We start from the raw sequence: 15,153 nt of genomic DNA on the forward strand, positions 1-15,153 counted from the left end.
CGGAGCAACTAAGCCCACGATCCACAACTACTGAAGCCCGCACGCCTAGAGCCTGTGCTCCACAACAAGAGAAGCCACCGCAATGAGAAGCCTGTGCTCCGCAACAAAGAGTAGCCCCCTGCTCGCCGCAACTAGAGAAAGCCCGCACGCAGCAACGAAGACCCAACGCAGCCAAAAATAAAAATTTTAAAAATCAAAATAAAATAAAAAAAGAAAGGAAAAGTTTGAAGAACATCTAAAATGTGCCTCACTCATAACAAACCTAACAAACCTTTTTTTGATTTTTTTTTTAGGGAATCTGCTTAATTTTTAAAATAAATATTTACATTGAGAATACAGTTAATTTAGTAGCTTTCTTCACATTTCTGAGAGTCACAGAAGTTTCATTCATGTTTCAAGCAGCTGAGATGGTAAAGATTCTACTTCATAGGAAATGAATTACATTCAATGACACCTCACAACAGCCAACTGGAAGATTATTCCATTGCTTTTTAAGCAGTGGTTGGGCTGGCATCTGTGATAGTAGCCAAATAAATGAAATTTCTGTGTAACACATGCTGGTACTGGGTGCACTCATTTGCCTGGCCTTTGTTCTGATACTCCACGATACAGCAGATCAGCTGGTCATTCTCCTCTAGGACCCACTGGATCATTTTGATTGACTTCTGCCCTGCCTCTCAGCCAGTCTGGTATGAAGGCTACCAACATCCTGGGAAGCCAGGTTGAAACCCAGTCTCAGGCGCCACGGATCCTCGTGCATCTAGTAAACCTAGTTTTATGTTTAAATTCTGTGGCTGTCTTCTATGAAAATGTATGTCATGAAAGGCAAATAAGTTTGTAAGAACACATGAGCATTAGTGTTTCCTTAAGATATACTGTGGAAATTATAATCAAACAACTCGTAACTAAATCATTCCTTAGTTGTGATCCATTAGTCAGTACATTTTAAGTATCAAGAGAAATTTGTAGATGTGTTATAGACTGTGGTAGCCAGCCTCCCAAGTGGCCCCCCAATTATACTGGCCTCCTGGCACTGATGGGTTGGTGTAGTCCCCTCTCACAGTGAATAGGACTGAACTTTGTAATCAATGCGATATTGTTGAGATGGGACTTCTGTGGCTAGGCCATAAAAGCCATTGAAGCTTCTACCTTGCTCTTTCTGGGGAAGGCCAGCTACCTTGTTGTGAGAAAGCTCAAGCAGCCTGGGGGAGAGGCCCACATGGGGAGGAACTGAGGCCTTTTGTAAACAACAAGCACCACTGAGTTAAGTCATCTTGGAAATGGATCCTCCACCCTTAGTTAAGCCTTTGGATGACTGCAACCTCATGAGAGACTCCTGGCCACAAAATATCATCTTATATTAACAAACAATAAAATATTCATATTCATACTCTAGTATATGCTTTTGGATTTCATTTTAGACATGAAGCTATTAAATAGGGCTTATTAGGAGGGATTACTTAATTATGTAAATCACCATACACTACTGGCAGATTATTATCATTAAGTGTGTTTTTTAGAATGTAAGGGTGACTCTGAGACTGACAGACTCCATTGAGATTTTCAGTTATGGAAAACAATACCTATTATAGTAGATACCTTTGATTGGAGTGAAGTTTATGAACAAGTATTAAATGAGTAGGCAATTAAATCCCTTTTTTGTGGTTTTAAAAGATGAAATTTTAATTATTCAAACATCCTTTCAAATGTAAAAGAACTTAAAAAAATCATTATGTGTGAAAATGTGTCATTAAATAACTATAAAAATATTCCCTTCCCTACTTGAAGGGAAAATGCTGCTTTAACAGGTACATATTTAAAGTAAAACTACACTTAACAGAACACAGATATACTGATTACTTTTCATGATTTTATGTAGTCCACTTTTACCATAAGATGCCATTTAAGTGTTTTCTTTTATACTTTCATATATCAAGGATTACTGATCCTTTAAAAATTCCCTTGGACTACATTTTTACAAATAAAATATATAGCTACTTAAAAAAAGGTTCATGGCCCAAATTCATGCTGTGTTCTGAAAATACTCAAGCAGAGAATTTAAAGTGGTCTCAAGTTGGTGGTGCGAGTTGACTCCAAAAAAAAAGCACTTTTCCAAACACATTACTCTTTCAGTCTTTAAAACCTGAACTTTCTCTTGCCTCTATTTCCCCTAGGAGTTACCACTCCATTTATTTGCCACTGTGTACTATACCGCCATTGTCTCTGCTTGATCTTGTCACTGTCAATTCCTTTCCTCCCAGTCTCTTTTAAACCCATTCAAATCCACTCCAAGCAAACTTTTGCCCTGATCACTCTATGAATGGCAACTTCATCCTTCCAGTTGCTCAGGTCAGAAACCTTGGAATCATCTTTGACTCTTCCTCACACCCCATATCCCCTCCTTCAGAAAATCCTGTTGGCTTACTTCCAAATTATATCCTGAATTTGTCCACTCTTCACACTTTCCACTGCTATCTTCCTGGTCTGAGCCACCAGCATCTTGCCTGCTTAGTTTATAGCAACAGCCTCTTCACTCATTGAAGTGGGAAGTCTTCCCACTTCCACTAAAGTCTAGTCTCAACAAAGTAGCTCCAGGGACTCTTTTGAAATGCAGATGAATCCTATCACTCTTCTGCTCAAAATGACTCCCCATTTCACTTAGAGTAAAAGTCCTTGTAAGGGTTTACATAATTGAAACTCCCTTGTTTCATTCCCTATAACCTATACCTTTGCTGGCTTGGCTCTAGCCACACTGGCCTCCTTGCTGTTCTTCCACACCAAGCTCCTGCCCTGACACCTCTGCAGTGGCTGTTCCCTCCACATGGAATGCTTTTCCTCAGGGTATCCACATCTCTTGCAAATCCTTACTCCAGGAAGCCTACCCTGACCACTCTATTTAAAATGGCAACAGATCTCCCCCTCACTCTCATCTTCTATTCCCCCTGTTTTTTCTATGGCAGTTACCACCTTTGCACATACATGTTAATTGTGTTTGTTTGCCTCCTAGCTCATGCTCTAATTTTGTGGGGGGAAGACTCACAACGTCTTACTCTCAAATGCCCCTTACTTTCAAATGGTTGGGCCAAAATTTAAAAAGGGTTGTAATCCATTGATCGTTACGAAGTTCCTTCAGTGAGACTGAAACATATATTTAAAAAAGGAAAACACTTAAAAATGGTGTTAAAAAACAAAATTCAACCAACTAAATGTGCAGATCTAATTGGTTTTATTCAATGATTTATGAACCAGGCAGCATCCCATCTAGTAAATAGGAAGGCACTCCTTCAGTGGTACAAAATGGAAAGCTTTTATAGAAATGGGGTGGGACAAGGAAGTTATGAGTAAAGGAAAAGAAAGGATTGTTTCAGGTGAGATTACCTCTCTAGTGCTGATAAGCAATTCCAGAAATTCTGTGCTTGAGACAGGCTGAAACTGCCATTAAGTCTTGGTTTGCTGTCCTGGGGGATAGTGGCTCCACCTTGAGCCTGTTGTTTCTTTCTTCTCCTTCTTTTTTTAAAAGAACGATGGTTAAGATGGTAAGTTTTGTTATGTGTATTTTACCACAACTTAAAAAAAAAAAATCAGAGCACATAGCTCTTGTAGAATAACAAATATTTCAAGAAATTTTTGTTTCAGTTATATATGTGTGAGTACTTAGGTGTACTTGGTTTAAGGTACAATGTATTTCTTACTATCAGTCCCAGTCAAAATTAGAAAAAAATTGCTGTAGAGAAAGTTCTACACACACTCATCAGCTGACATGTAAAAGACACTTCACAGCAGCATTGTTAGTGCAAAAGATGGAAACGATCCAAATCTCCAGAGGACTAGAATGGATAAATGTGGTATATTAAACAATGGAATACTATACAACAGTGAATGAAAGAACTACACAGACCTGCTTTTCTGTGGATGCCAAAAGCAATGCTGAGAGAAGCAAAGTCCTGGAGAAAACAAACGATTCCACATACAAAGCTCAATATCAAACAAAATAAGATCTGTTTAGTGATACATACACAGGTGATAAAACTACAAAGAAAAACAAACGAAGGTGAGATAAAATTCAGAAAAGTAATGATTAAAAACTTAAAATCATCAATCTGACTAAAGATTTGGGGAACTGGAATGTTTCTCAGTATTTCCCAAATTAATTGCACTTGAACATAACCTCCGTGTCTATTTCTTGATCTTACCCCCGTCCCAGCTCTTAGCGTAGAGGTTGGCACCTACTTATTTACTTATGTATTTTTAAAGGGCCGAACCATCTGATAATTTGGTTTTCTGCGTAATATATATATCCTAAATAGGATAACTTTCAAGGCTAGCCCCTGGTAACGGCTCCGACAACAGCACTGTTTGCTGAATGAATACCTGCACTGTGGCATACGTTAGTTCATTTCAGTACTTCGCATCTTCGTCAAAATTCTTACTGTGGCTTCAGTTGACTGCCCGTCCCATCCCCTACCCCCTCTCACAGGCTCTAAAGTCGTTAGGCTCCTGGTTCTAGAGGCCCGGAGGCAGTTTTCTCCCTGTCTCTGCGCTGAGGAAGCTGAGAGGGAGAAGGGTGGAACGTCTGGGTTAAGGCAAAAGTGCTTCCCAGGGACTCAGGGGTGTGGAGGTCACTGTCAAAGCTGCCCTAACGCCAAGGAGGCGGGCAGGGCTCGCCCTAGCGGTTCAAGTGAGGTACCGCGCACACTCTTTAAAGTAGGGTCTGACCAAACTCACTAACACCGGTTCTCCGGTGACATCACCACCCCTCTGGACTCCTGATTGGAGGAGTTCATTGGCTCAATTCTCGCGATGATTCTCCCTCCAGGTCCTCTTGCTTCCCTCCCCTCGCCTACGACCCGGTAGTCGACTACAGACCACGCTGTGAGCCACGGAGACACCGTAGAACTAGACCAGCTTCCGGGACTCGTCCTGACGGCTGCTACTCTTCTCAGACTCTCACGGGAACGAGGTTTGGCTCCCAGGCGTCCTGCTTGCCCCATCCGCGGTAGCGCTCGACTCTCCACCGCTCGGCTCGGCCACTTTGCTAGGGCCGCCAGGCGATATTCACCAATTCCCGTCCTTCAGTTACGCGAGAATTTGGCCGTCTTGAAACTGATTTCCGGTCGCTTAGGTCTCCATGGAGATAGCACTTTAACCACTTTTTTTTTTTTTACCTGTCATTCCCCGGCCTCCACGTGGTTGGGAAATTGCCCAGATAATGTTTGTGGGAGTCAGCCAGAAAGTTGTAGATGGGAGTGAAGCAGCAATCAGAAGGGAAGCAGCCAGTGGGACCCAGGAGGAGTATAATTTACTGAGCATCTTCTGGCCACTTAAGCAGTACCTTAAGGTGGGCACGGGATTTTCCGCTATTGGGAGGCCCAGTTCTTCAGGACAAACGTTTAGACATCCATTGAGCACGCATAAGCACCAGACCTCTTTGTGCAGTCTTGAGGGTTCCAGGATCAAATCCCGCTGCAGATTTGCTCACCATTCACCAGAGAATAGCCTTCCCAGTTGTCTGTGTCTATTCCTTCTAAGCTTTGTATATTGGTGACTTACCTAGGAAGTGATCCCCAGTGATATTCCCCTTGATCTAATCATGTCACTTTTCAGATTCTTACCTTGTCAATGCTTTTCTAACTGTGTCCATTTTTATTACCATTTTCTGTTAAGTGGATTTTCACATTTCATTGCTGTATTGATTTCTTATTTAGCAAAGGGACCAAAGGTTCTTCAGTGTCAGGACTAGCTTGTCATTTGGATATAGAATTTACTTAAGATGACAAGTAGTCCACTTGCTGCTGTTAAAAGTATACATACCTTTTAGAACATCACTGACAAATGTTTGTTAATTAACTCATTTGTTTATTCATCAAATATTTATTAAGTACCTAATATGTGCCAGGTACTGTTTTGGGAATTGAGAGTTAAAACAGTGGACAAAACAGATTAAAGTTGCTGCCTTCATGGAATTTATTACTAGGGGAGACAGATAATATGCAAATAAACAAGTTTCTGTAACTTCAGGTAGTAGTAAGTACTATGAAGAAAATAAAGCAATAGAAATGGTCTGTATGTGTGTAGGAGTGGTGGCAGATAGAGTGGTCATGGAAGGCTTCTTGGAGGAGGTAATATTTGAGAAGAGACCTGAATGATGAAGAGTTGGCCTTGCAAAGATTTGGTGGAATAAACCTAACAGACAGAGGTATCAGGAAGTGCAAAGTCCCCTAGATGGTGAAGAGAAGATTAATTTGAGATGAACTGCAGGGGAAAGCATGACCAGATTATTTAGGGCCTTGAAGGCCAAGTCTCAAATTTGGATTTTATTCTAAGTGAAAATGAAAGCCCTTGGAAAGTTTTAAGAAAGAGAATAATTAGATTTGAAAAAAATTGCTTTGATGACTGTGAAAAGAATGGACTCTTCAGAAGCAGGATGGAAGTTTGGAGACCAGTTGGGAGGTTATTGCAGGAGTACAGGTGGAAAGGTTAATTCAATTTCTGTTTGGATATTCCCAGTGTTGGGAAATTCTCTTTTGAAAGGCAGCACATTTTATAGTTGAACCATAGCGTTCTTCCTTTGTATTGAGCTGGAACTGGCCTCCCTGAAGCTTGCACTGACATTTCCTAATTCTATAGACATCTACAAATTCTGTAGCCATCTCAGATAGAAGACATCTGGGACTTCCTTGGTGGTCCAGTGGTTAGGACTTGGTGCTTTCACTCCGTGGCCCCGGGTTCAATCCCTGGTCAGGGAAAAGATCCCGCAAGCCGCGCAGTGCAGCCAAAAAAAAAAAAAAAAAGACAGAAGACACCTATTCCTCTTTCTCCAAAGCAGTCCTCCAACAACAGCAGCTCTTTTAAGGCACTCGTCCAGTCCTCTTTTCTCTAGGCCAAACACCTTTGGTTAACTGAACTGTTCTCTGAAGGGAGGTGCTCTCTTGGCCCTTCAGAAATCTGGCTGTTCCTTGGAAGCTCCATCATTTGCTATGGCTCCTTAAGATATGGCCACCAGCATAGCACCTAATGCTCCACATGTCACCTGACCTGTGAAGATGACCAAGGGATCAGGCATCCCCTTGGTCTAGTTGACTTCTAATGTGGTTTTTAACAGTCATGTTGTGCTATTGGCTCACATAATATTCAAACCACATATTGAGCTGTTTCAAATCACATATTTTCTCCCCCACCTCCCCATCCTGTATTTCTAGATTATATTTTTCTAATCCAAATGCAGCATTTTACATTTATTTCTGTTTCATCTTGGTAAATTTATTCCAGTTTATTGGTCGTTTTTTTTAATCCTAATTCCATCATCCAACATGTGCTCCCACCTTTGTCTTTTATAAATTCACTATGTTATGTCCTCTAATGTCTACATTATAAACACTGCTAAAAATGCTAACTGCACCAAGAAAAGAGCCCTGTGTGGCATTTCCCTAGTGGCTTGTCTTCAGACCGCATGGTACTATTAGTGTGTATCCTTTGAGTACATTTGTTCAGCCCATTATGAACCCTGTTAGCTGAAACAAACTCTGTTCATTAACTAAAAGCAAACTCACAAGGATAGTATGTGAAAGTTGCCTTTATCAAATATTTTGCAGAAATCAAGATATAGCATCTCATGATACCTCCTGATCTGTCAGTCTAAGAAGTAACGGAGGTTAGGTATGCGTAGTTTATTTTTGAAAAACCATGTTGGTTTCTTTGTTATTACTAAAATGAAGGTTTGCTGTATTTTAAAATATAAAGACTGGGTAGGTAAAAGTAACTTTAGACATTAATAAACTCTTCTTGAGTCTAAAAAAGTTTTTCAAAGCAAAAATCCTTAGATCAGTAGTTCTCAGCCTGTGGCAACTTTGCTCCCCAGGGGACATTTGGCAATGACTAGAGACATTTTTTGGTTGTCACAACTTAGAGGAAGGAGGATGCTACTGGCATCTAGTGGGTAGAGGCCAAGGATGTGTTAAATATCCTACAGTGCCCAGGACAACCCTCTATAGCAAAGAATTATCCGGCCCAAAATGTCAGTGGTACTGAGGTCTTTAGTGCATTAGTGTCTTAAAACTCTTCTTTCTTGTAGTGACTACTGTTAATTCTATTTAAAATGGGTGTAAAGAAGAAGAAAGAAACGCAAGTTACTTCACTGACCGTTTGTCATCAGGACCTTGAAACTTTGAGATGTAAGTGATTTCTGACTTCATTTGTTGATCTCTTTTTTAGGTTGCAAACAGTATATTTATCTCTGGGACTCCATGTCACATAATGTTCAAACTCTTGGTATTTAATTATTCCATGTTCTTTACATTCAGTTTTGGTTGTAAAATGGTTTTCTTAAACTTCTATCTTCAAACTAAGTTCTGCCAGGTTTTTTTTTGTTTGTTTATAAATATTTAAATTTTATAGAACACATGACAAAGGCAAACTCATATCCATATATTGTTAAATCACTGAAGAAATTTTTTTGTGTGTGTTATGTAGCTTTGGCTGATGTAGAAGGGAAGAATCTAGCTTCTTTGCTGTTACATTGTGTACAACTCACTGATGGAGTGTCACAGATCCATTATGTTAAACAGGTAAGGCTGATTTGATATTCATGAGTGCATCTTGAAGGTTATCATGCTATTATGGACTTTTAAAATTAACTGATAATTTTTGGCTCCCAATTATTTAATATAAATGTATCATTAAAGAATAAGGGATTGTTTTGTTTTTTCTATTCATTGTATGATATCTTTTTATTCAGAGTGGCAAAGGAAGCCATACTTAGGCTTCCACCACTATTGGAGCTGTATATAGGTAGGATAATGAAATAATTGTGCATACCTTTTTGTTTGTTTGTTTCTTGAATTTTATTTTATTTATTCTTTTATACAGCAGGTTCTTATTAGTCATCCATTTTATACACATCAGTGTATACATGTCAATCCCAATCTCCCAGTTCATCAAACCACCACCACCACCCCCTGCCGCTTTCCCCCGTTGGCATCCATACGTTTGTTCTCTACATCTGTGTCTCAGTTTCTGCCCTGCAAACTAGTTCATCTGTACCATTTTTCTATGTTCCACATATATGCGTTAATATACAATATTTGTTTTTCTCTTTCTGACTTACTTCACTCTGTATGACAGTCTCTAGATTCATCCACGTCTCTACAAATGACCCAATTTCATTCCTTTTTATGGCTGAGTAATATTCCATTGTATATATGTACCACATCTTCTTTATCCATTCGTCTGTTGATGGGCATTTAGGTTGCTTCCATGACCTGGCTATTGTAAATAGTGCTGCAATGACCCCTGGGGTGCATGTGTGTTTTTGAATTATGGTTTTCTCTGGGTATATACCCAGTAGTGGGATTGCTGGGTCATATGGTAATTCTATTTTTCGATTTTTAAGGAACGTCCATACTGTTCTCCATAGTGGCTGTATCAATTTACATTCCCACCAACAGTGCAAGAGGGTTCCCTTTTCTCCACACCCTCTCCAGCATTTGTTGTTTGTAGATTTTCTGATGATGCCCATTCTAACTGATGTGAGGTGATACCTCATTGTAGTTTTGATTTGCATTACTCTAACAATTAGTGATGTTGAGCAGCTTTTCATGTGCCTCTTGGCCATCTGTATGTCTTCTATGGAGAAATGTCTATTTAGGTCTTCTGCCCATTTTTGGATGGGGTTGTTTGTTTCTTTATTATTGGGCTGCATGAGCTGTTTATATATTTTGGAGATTAATCCTTTGTCCGTTGATTAGTTTGCAAATATTTTCTTCCATTTTGAGGGTTGTCTTTTAGTCTTATTTATGGTTTCCTTTGCTGTGCAAAAGCTTTGAAGTTTCAGTAGGTCCCATTTGTTTATTTTTGTTTTTATTTCCATTACTCTAGGAGGTGGATCAAAAAAGATCTTGCTGTGATTTATGTCAAAGAGTGTTCTTCCTATGTTTTCCTCTGAGAGTTTTATAGTATCCAGTCTTACATTTAGGTCTCGAATCCATTTTGAGTTTATTTTTGTGTATGGTGTTAGGGAGTGTTCTAATTTCATTCTTTTACATGTAGCTGTCCAGTTTTCCCAGCACCACTTATTGAAGAGACTGTCTTTTCTCCATTGTATATCCTTGCCTCCTTTGTCATAGATTAGTTGACCATAGGTGTGTGGGTTTATCTCTGGGTTTCTATCTTGTTCCATTGATCTATGTTTCTGTTTTTGTGTCAGTACCATATTGTCTTGATTACTGTAGCTTTGTAGTATAGTCTGAAGTCAGGGAGTCTTATTCCTCCAGCTCCGTTTTTTTTCCCTTAAGACCACTTTGGCTATTCGGGGTCTTTTGTGTCTCTGTACAAATTTTAAGATTTTTTGTTCTAGTTCCGTAAAAAATGCCATTGGTAATTTGATAGGGATTACATTGAATCTGTAGATTGCTTTGGGTAGTATAGTCATTTTCACAATATTGATTCTTCCAATCCAAGAACATGGTATATCTCTCCATCTGTTGGTATCATCTTTAATTTCTTTCATCAGTGTCTTATAGTTTTCTGCATATAGGTCTTTTGTCTCCCTAGGTTTGTCCTAAACCTAGGAATGTCCTATAAATATCAATTAAATCTATCTGGTCTATTGTGTCATTTAAAGCTTGTGTTTCCTTATTAATTTTCTGTTTGGATGATCTGTCCGTTGGTGTAAGTGAGGTGTTAAAGTCTCCCATTATTATTGTGTCACTGTCGATTTCCTCTTTTATAGCTGTTAGCAGTTGCCTTATGTATTGAGGTGCTCCTGTGTTGGGTGCATATCTATTTATAATCGTGATATCTTCTTCTTGGATTGAGCCCTTGATCATTATGTAGTGTCCTTCCTTGTCTCTTGTAGCATTCTTTATTTTAAAGTCTATTTTATCTGATATGAGTATTGCTACTCCAGCTTTCTTTTGATTTCCATTTGCATGAAATATCTTTTTCCATCCCCTCACTTTCAGTCTGTATGTGTCCCTAGGTCTAAAGTGGGTCTCTTGTAGACAGCATATATATGGGTCTTGTTTTTGTATCCATTCAGCGAGCCTGTGTCTTTTGGTTGGAGCATTTAATCCATTCACGTTTAAGGTAATTATTGATATGTATGTTCCTATGACCATTTTCTTAATTGTTTTGGGTTTGTTTTTGTAGGTCCTTTTCTTTTCTTGTGTTTCCCACTTAGAGAAGTTCCTTTAGCATTTGTTGTAGAGCTGGTTTGGTGGTGCTGAATTCTCTTAACTTTTGCTTGTCTGTAAAGCTTTTGATTTCTCTATCGAATCTGAATGAGATCCTTGCTGGGTAGAGTAATCTTGGGTATAGGTTTTTCCCTTTAATCTCTTTAAGTATATCATGCCACTCCCTTCTGGCTTGTAGAGTTTCTGCTGAGATATCAGCTGTTAACCTTATGGGAGTTCCCTTGTATGTTATTTGTCGTTTTTCTCTTGCTGCTTTCAGTAATTTTTCTTTGTCTTTAATTTTTGCCAATTTGATTACTATGTGTCTCCGCGTGTTTCTCCTTGGGTTTATCTTGTATTGGACTCTGCACTTCCTGGACTTGGGTGGCTATTTCCTTTCCCATGTTAGGGAAGTTTTCAACTCTAATCTCTTCAAATATTTTCTCTGGTCCTTTCTCTCTCTCTTCTCCTTCTGGGACCCCTATAATGCGAATGTTGTTGCATTTAATGTTGTCCCAGAGGTCTCTTAGGCTGTCTTCATTTCTTTTCATTCTCTTTTCTTTATTCTGTTCCGCAGCAGTGAATTCCACCATTCTGTCTTCCAGGTCACTTATCCGTTCTTCTGCCTCAGTTATTCTGCTATTGATTCCTTCTAGTGTATTTTTCATTTCAATAATTGTATTGTTCATCTCTGTTTATTTGTTCTTTAATTCTTCTAGGTCTTTGTTATACATTTCTTGCATCTTCTCGATCTTTGCCTCCATTCTTATTCCGAGATCCTGGATCATCTTCACTCTCGTTATTCTGAATTCTTTTTCTGGAAGGTTGCCTATCTCCACTTCATTTAGTTGTTTTTCTGGGGTTTTATCTTGTTCTTTCATCTGGTACATAGCCCTCTGCCTTTACATCTTGTCTCTCTTTCTATGAATGTGGTTTTTGTTCCACAGACTGCAGGATTGTAGTTCTTCTTGCTTCTGCTGTCTGCCCTCTCTGTGCATACCATTTTTGTGGAGATAAATTAAAAAAAAATTTTTCTATTAATTTTAATCTTCAAAACTTTTTAGCAGGCACATTAAAAAGTTAACTTAAAATGTAAATACTGTCCTTACGAGCATTTCATTATTAGGATTTATTATTTGAAGTTGCATAATATTTTTTTGGGAAGCAATTAAATGTATTATTGATTTTCAGTAGTGCTACAGAATTCCTGTACCTTAAGCCATTAACAAGTCTACTTCTCATTGAAGGTGGGTCTGGAGGGTAAAGTGGGAATTGGGGACATGGTTTAAAAATTTAATAAATACTGAAATAGTTTTAAGTTAAATTAAATAGTGTTTAAATTAGTACCCTTAACAGTGTAGAGTGGACAATATTACCCATTAAAATTGAGACTTAAAAAAGTATTTGAATCTATGTTACTTTACTATTCTTGATATTAGAAAAACATTACTATGGCTTTGAATTCTTTGGATTATAGATTGTGCCCTTACTGGAGAAGGCAAATAAAAATGGCAAGTGTGATCCCACTATTCGAAGTTGTTTGGATATTTTAGCAGGCATTTATCTTTCTTTGAATCTAAAGAATCCCTTGAAGAAAGTCTTGGCAAGGTAAGGAAAATAAAGTTAGACGTTGTAAATGTTTAATTTGACCAAAAGTAACCAGTATTTAAGGTTCCCTCTATGGTTTGGTAAAACTGAACTGAAATATATCACTTAGCAATTTCATTCATACATTTTGTCTTTGTTTTGTTTATTTACTTATTTATTTATCATAACTCTTTAAAAATGTAAAAAGGCTCCTTAGGTCACAGACCTTAAAAAAATAGGCTGTAGGCTGTATTTTGCAGACTCCTGGTTTAGTCCATTTGCATGTAATGCAATTATTGGTTAAGTTTAAATCTGTCATCCTGCTGTTTTTTCTGTGTCCCATCTGTTCTTGGTTTAAACAGATGTTTAAAGCATATATCCCTAAGCATATATTAGGAATATATTACCATATTACCTATATTATACAGGTAATACAGGAATATATGCTTAGTGTAAAAAGTTTAAGCAATATAGAAGTACACAAAATAAAAAGTGAGCCTTCCTTTTCACTATTTCTGGCCTGTCTTTTCGTAGTAAAGGTTATCACTTGACATTTTGGTGTTTCTAGACCTTTCCTTTGGGTTTAGTGTGTGTGTGTTTATACTTTAGTTTTTATTTTTTATGTAAATGGGGTTATACTCTACATATTTCTCTGTAGGTTGTTTTTCACTAAGGAATGTATTAGAGATATTTTCGGGTCAGTATAGTCCTTCTTTTTTTTTAATTGTGGTTAAAAAAACCCCACATAATATAAAATTTACCATCTTAACCATTTTTGAGTGTACAGTTCAATAGTGTTAAGTGTATTCACATTGTTGTGCTGTGGATCTCTAGAACTTCTCCATCTTACAAAACTGAAACTCTATACCCATTAAACAACTACTCCCTATTTCCTCCTCCCCCTAGCCCTTGGCAACCACCATTCTACTTTCTTTTTCTATGATTTTGATTACTTTAGATACCTTGTATAAGTAGAACATTTGTATTTATCTTTCTGTGACTGACTTATGTCCTCAAGGTTCATCCATGTTGTAGCATGTGATAGGATTTCCTTCCTTTTTAAGGCTGATTAATACTCTTGTATGTATATAGCACATTGTGTTCATCCATTAGTCTGTTGATAGACATTTGGATTGCTTCCTCTTATTTATTTATTTATTTATTTATTTATTTATTGTTGTGTTGGGTCTTTGTTTCTGTGCAAGGCTTTCTCTAGTTGCGGCAAGTGGGGGCCACTCTTCATCGCGGTGCATGGGCCTCTCACTATTGTGGCCTCTCTTGTTGCAGAGCACAGGCTCCAGATGCGCAGGCTCAGCAATTATGGCTCACGGGCCTAGTCGCTCTGCAGCATGTGGGATCTTCCCAGACCAGGGCTCGAACCCGTGTCCCCTGCATTGGCAGGCAGATTCTCAACCACTGCGCCACCAGGGAAGCCCTGCTTCCTCTTTTTGACTATTGTGAATAATGGACATGGTTGTGCAAATATCTCTTTGAGATCCTGCTTTCAGTTCTTTAGGGTATATACCCAGAAGTGGGATTGCTGGATCATATGGTAATTCTATTTTTAATTTTCTGAGGAACTTCTGAACAGTTTTCCATATGGCTGCACTGTTTTACATTTCCACCGAAAATCCTCATTCTTTCTAACAGCTAGATATTACGTAATATGGATGTACTGAAATTTATATGTGCCATATTACATATTATTTAATCACTTCTCCATTGATAGTTTGTTTTCAAGTTTTCATTATTCCAGCAATGCTACAGTGATATTCTTAATTATGTATATAATTTTATATGTGTATTTCTCTGAAATGAATTCCTAGAAGAGGAATTTCTTGACCAAACTTATGCCTATCAAAATTTTTGATAGATATTGCTAAATCGTAATCCTCGACACGATACCATGTTATACTCCTTCTAACAAGTGAATAAGAGTGCCTTTTTCTTCATATCTTTCCAACACTGAATAAAATCAATCTATAAATCTTTTAAAATTTGGTAGGTGAAAAATGGTATTATGTTATAATTTGCATTTTCCAGATTACTAGTGAGAGTGAATATTTTTTATTTTTTTTGAATTTATTTATTTATTTATTTTTGGCTGCATTGGGTCTTCGTTGCTGCCCGCGGGCTTTCTCTAGTTGTGGCGAGTGAGAGCTACTCTTCGTTGCAGTGTGTGGGCTTCTCATTGTGGTGGCTTCTCTTGTTGTGGAGCACGGACTCTAGGCATTCAGGCTTCAGTGGTTGTGGTATGCGGGCTCAGTAGTTGTGGCTCGCAGGCTCTAGAGCGCAGGCTCAGCAGTTGTGGCGCATGGGCTTAGTCGCTCCGTGGCATGTGGGATCTTCCCAGACCAGGGCTCGAAACCATGTCCCCTGCATTGGCAGGCGGATTCTT

The 15,153-nt window shown here is 38.5% G+C and overlaps 1 protein-coding gene and 1 pseudogene across 2 annotated transcripts in view; one reads left to right on the forward strand and one right to left on the reverse strand.

Moving 5' to 3' along the window:
- Positions 1 to 476: 476 nt before the first annotated feature.
- LOC103012167 (SS18-like protein 2) lies at positions 477 to 708 on the reverse strand (annotated as a pseudogene).
- A 4,113-nt stretch (positions 709 to 4,821) lies between these two features.
- THADA (THADA armadillo repeat containing) overlaps positions 4,822 to 15,153 on the forward strand; it is a 314,299-nt gene continuing 303,967 nt past the window's right edge. For both annotated transcript variants that reach the window (XM_057557813.1, XM_057557812.1), the window contains exons 1-4: positions 4,822 to 4,960; positions 8,072 to 8,171; positions 8,470 to 8,564; positions 12,646 to 12,776. In XM_057557813.1, coding sequence (XP_057413796.1) covers positions 8,096 to 8,171; positions 8,470 to 8,564; positions 12,646 to 12,776 — 302 coding nt within the window. In that variant the 5' untranslated portion in view covers positions 4,822 to 4,960; positions 8,072 to 8,095. The remainder of the gene's footprint in view (positions 4,961 to 8,071; positions 8,172 to 8,469; positions 8,565 to 12,645; positions 12,777 to 15,153) is intronic.

The sequence above is a fragment of the Balaenoptera acutorostrata genome, chromosome 12, assembly GCF_949987535.1.
Source record: "Balaenoptera acutorostrata chromosome 12, mBalAcu1.1, whole genome shotgun sequence".
NCBI lineage: Eukaryota > Metazoa > Chordata > Mammalia > Artiodactyla > Balaenopteridae > Balaenoptera > Balaenoptera acutorostrata.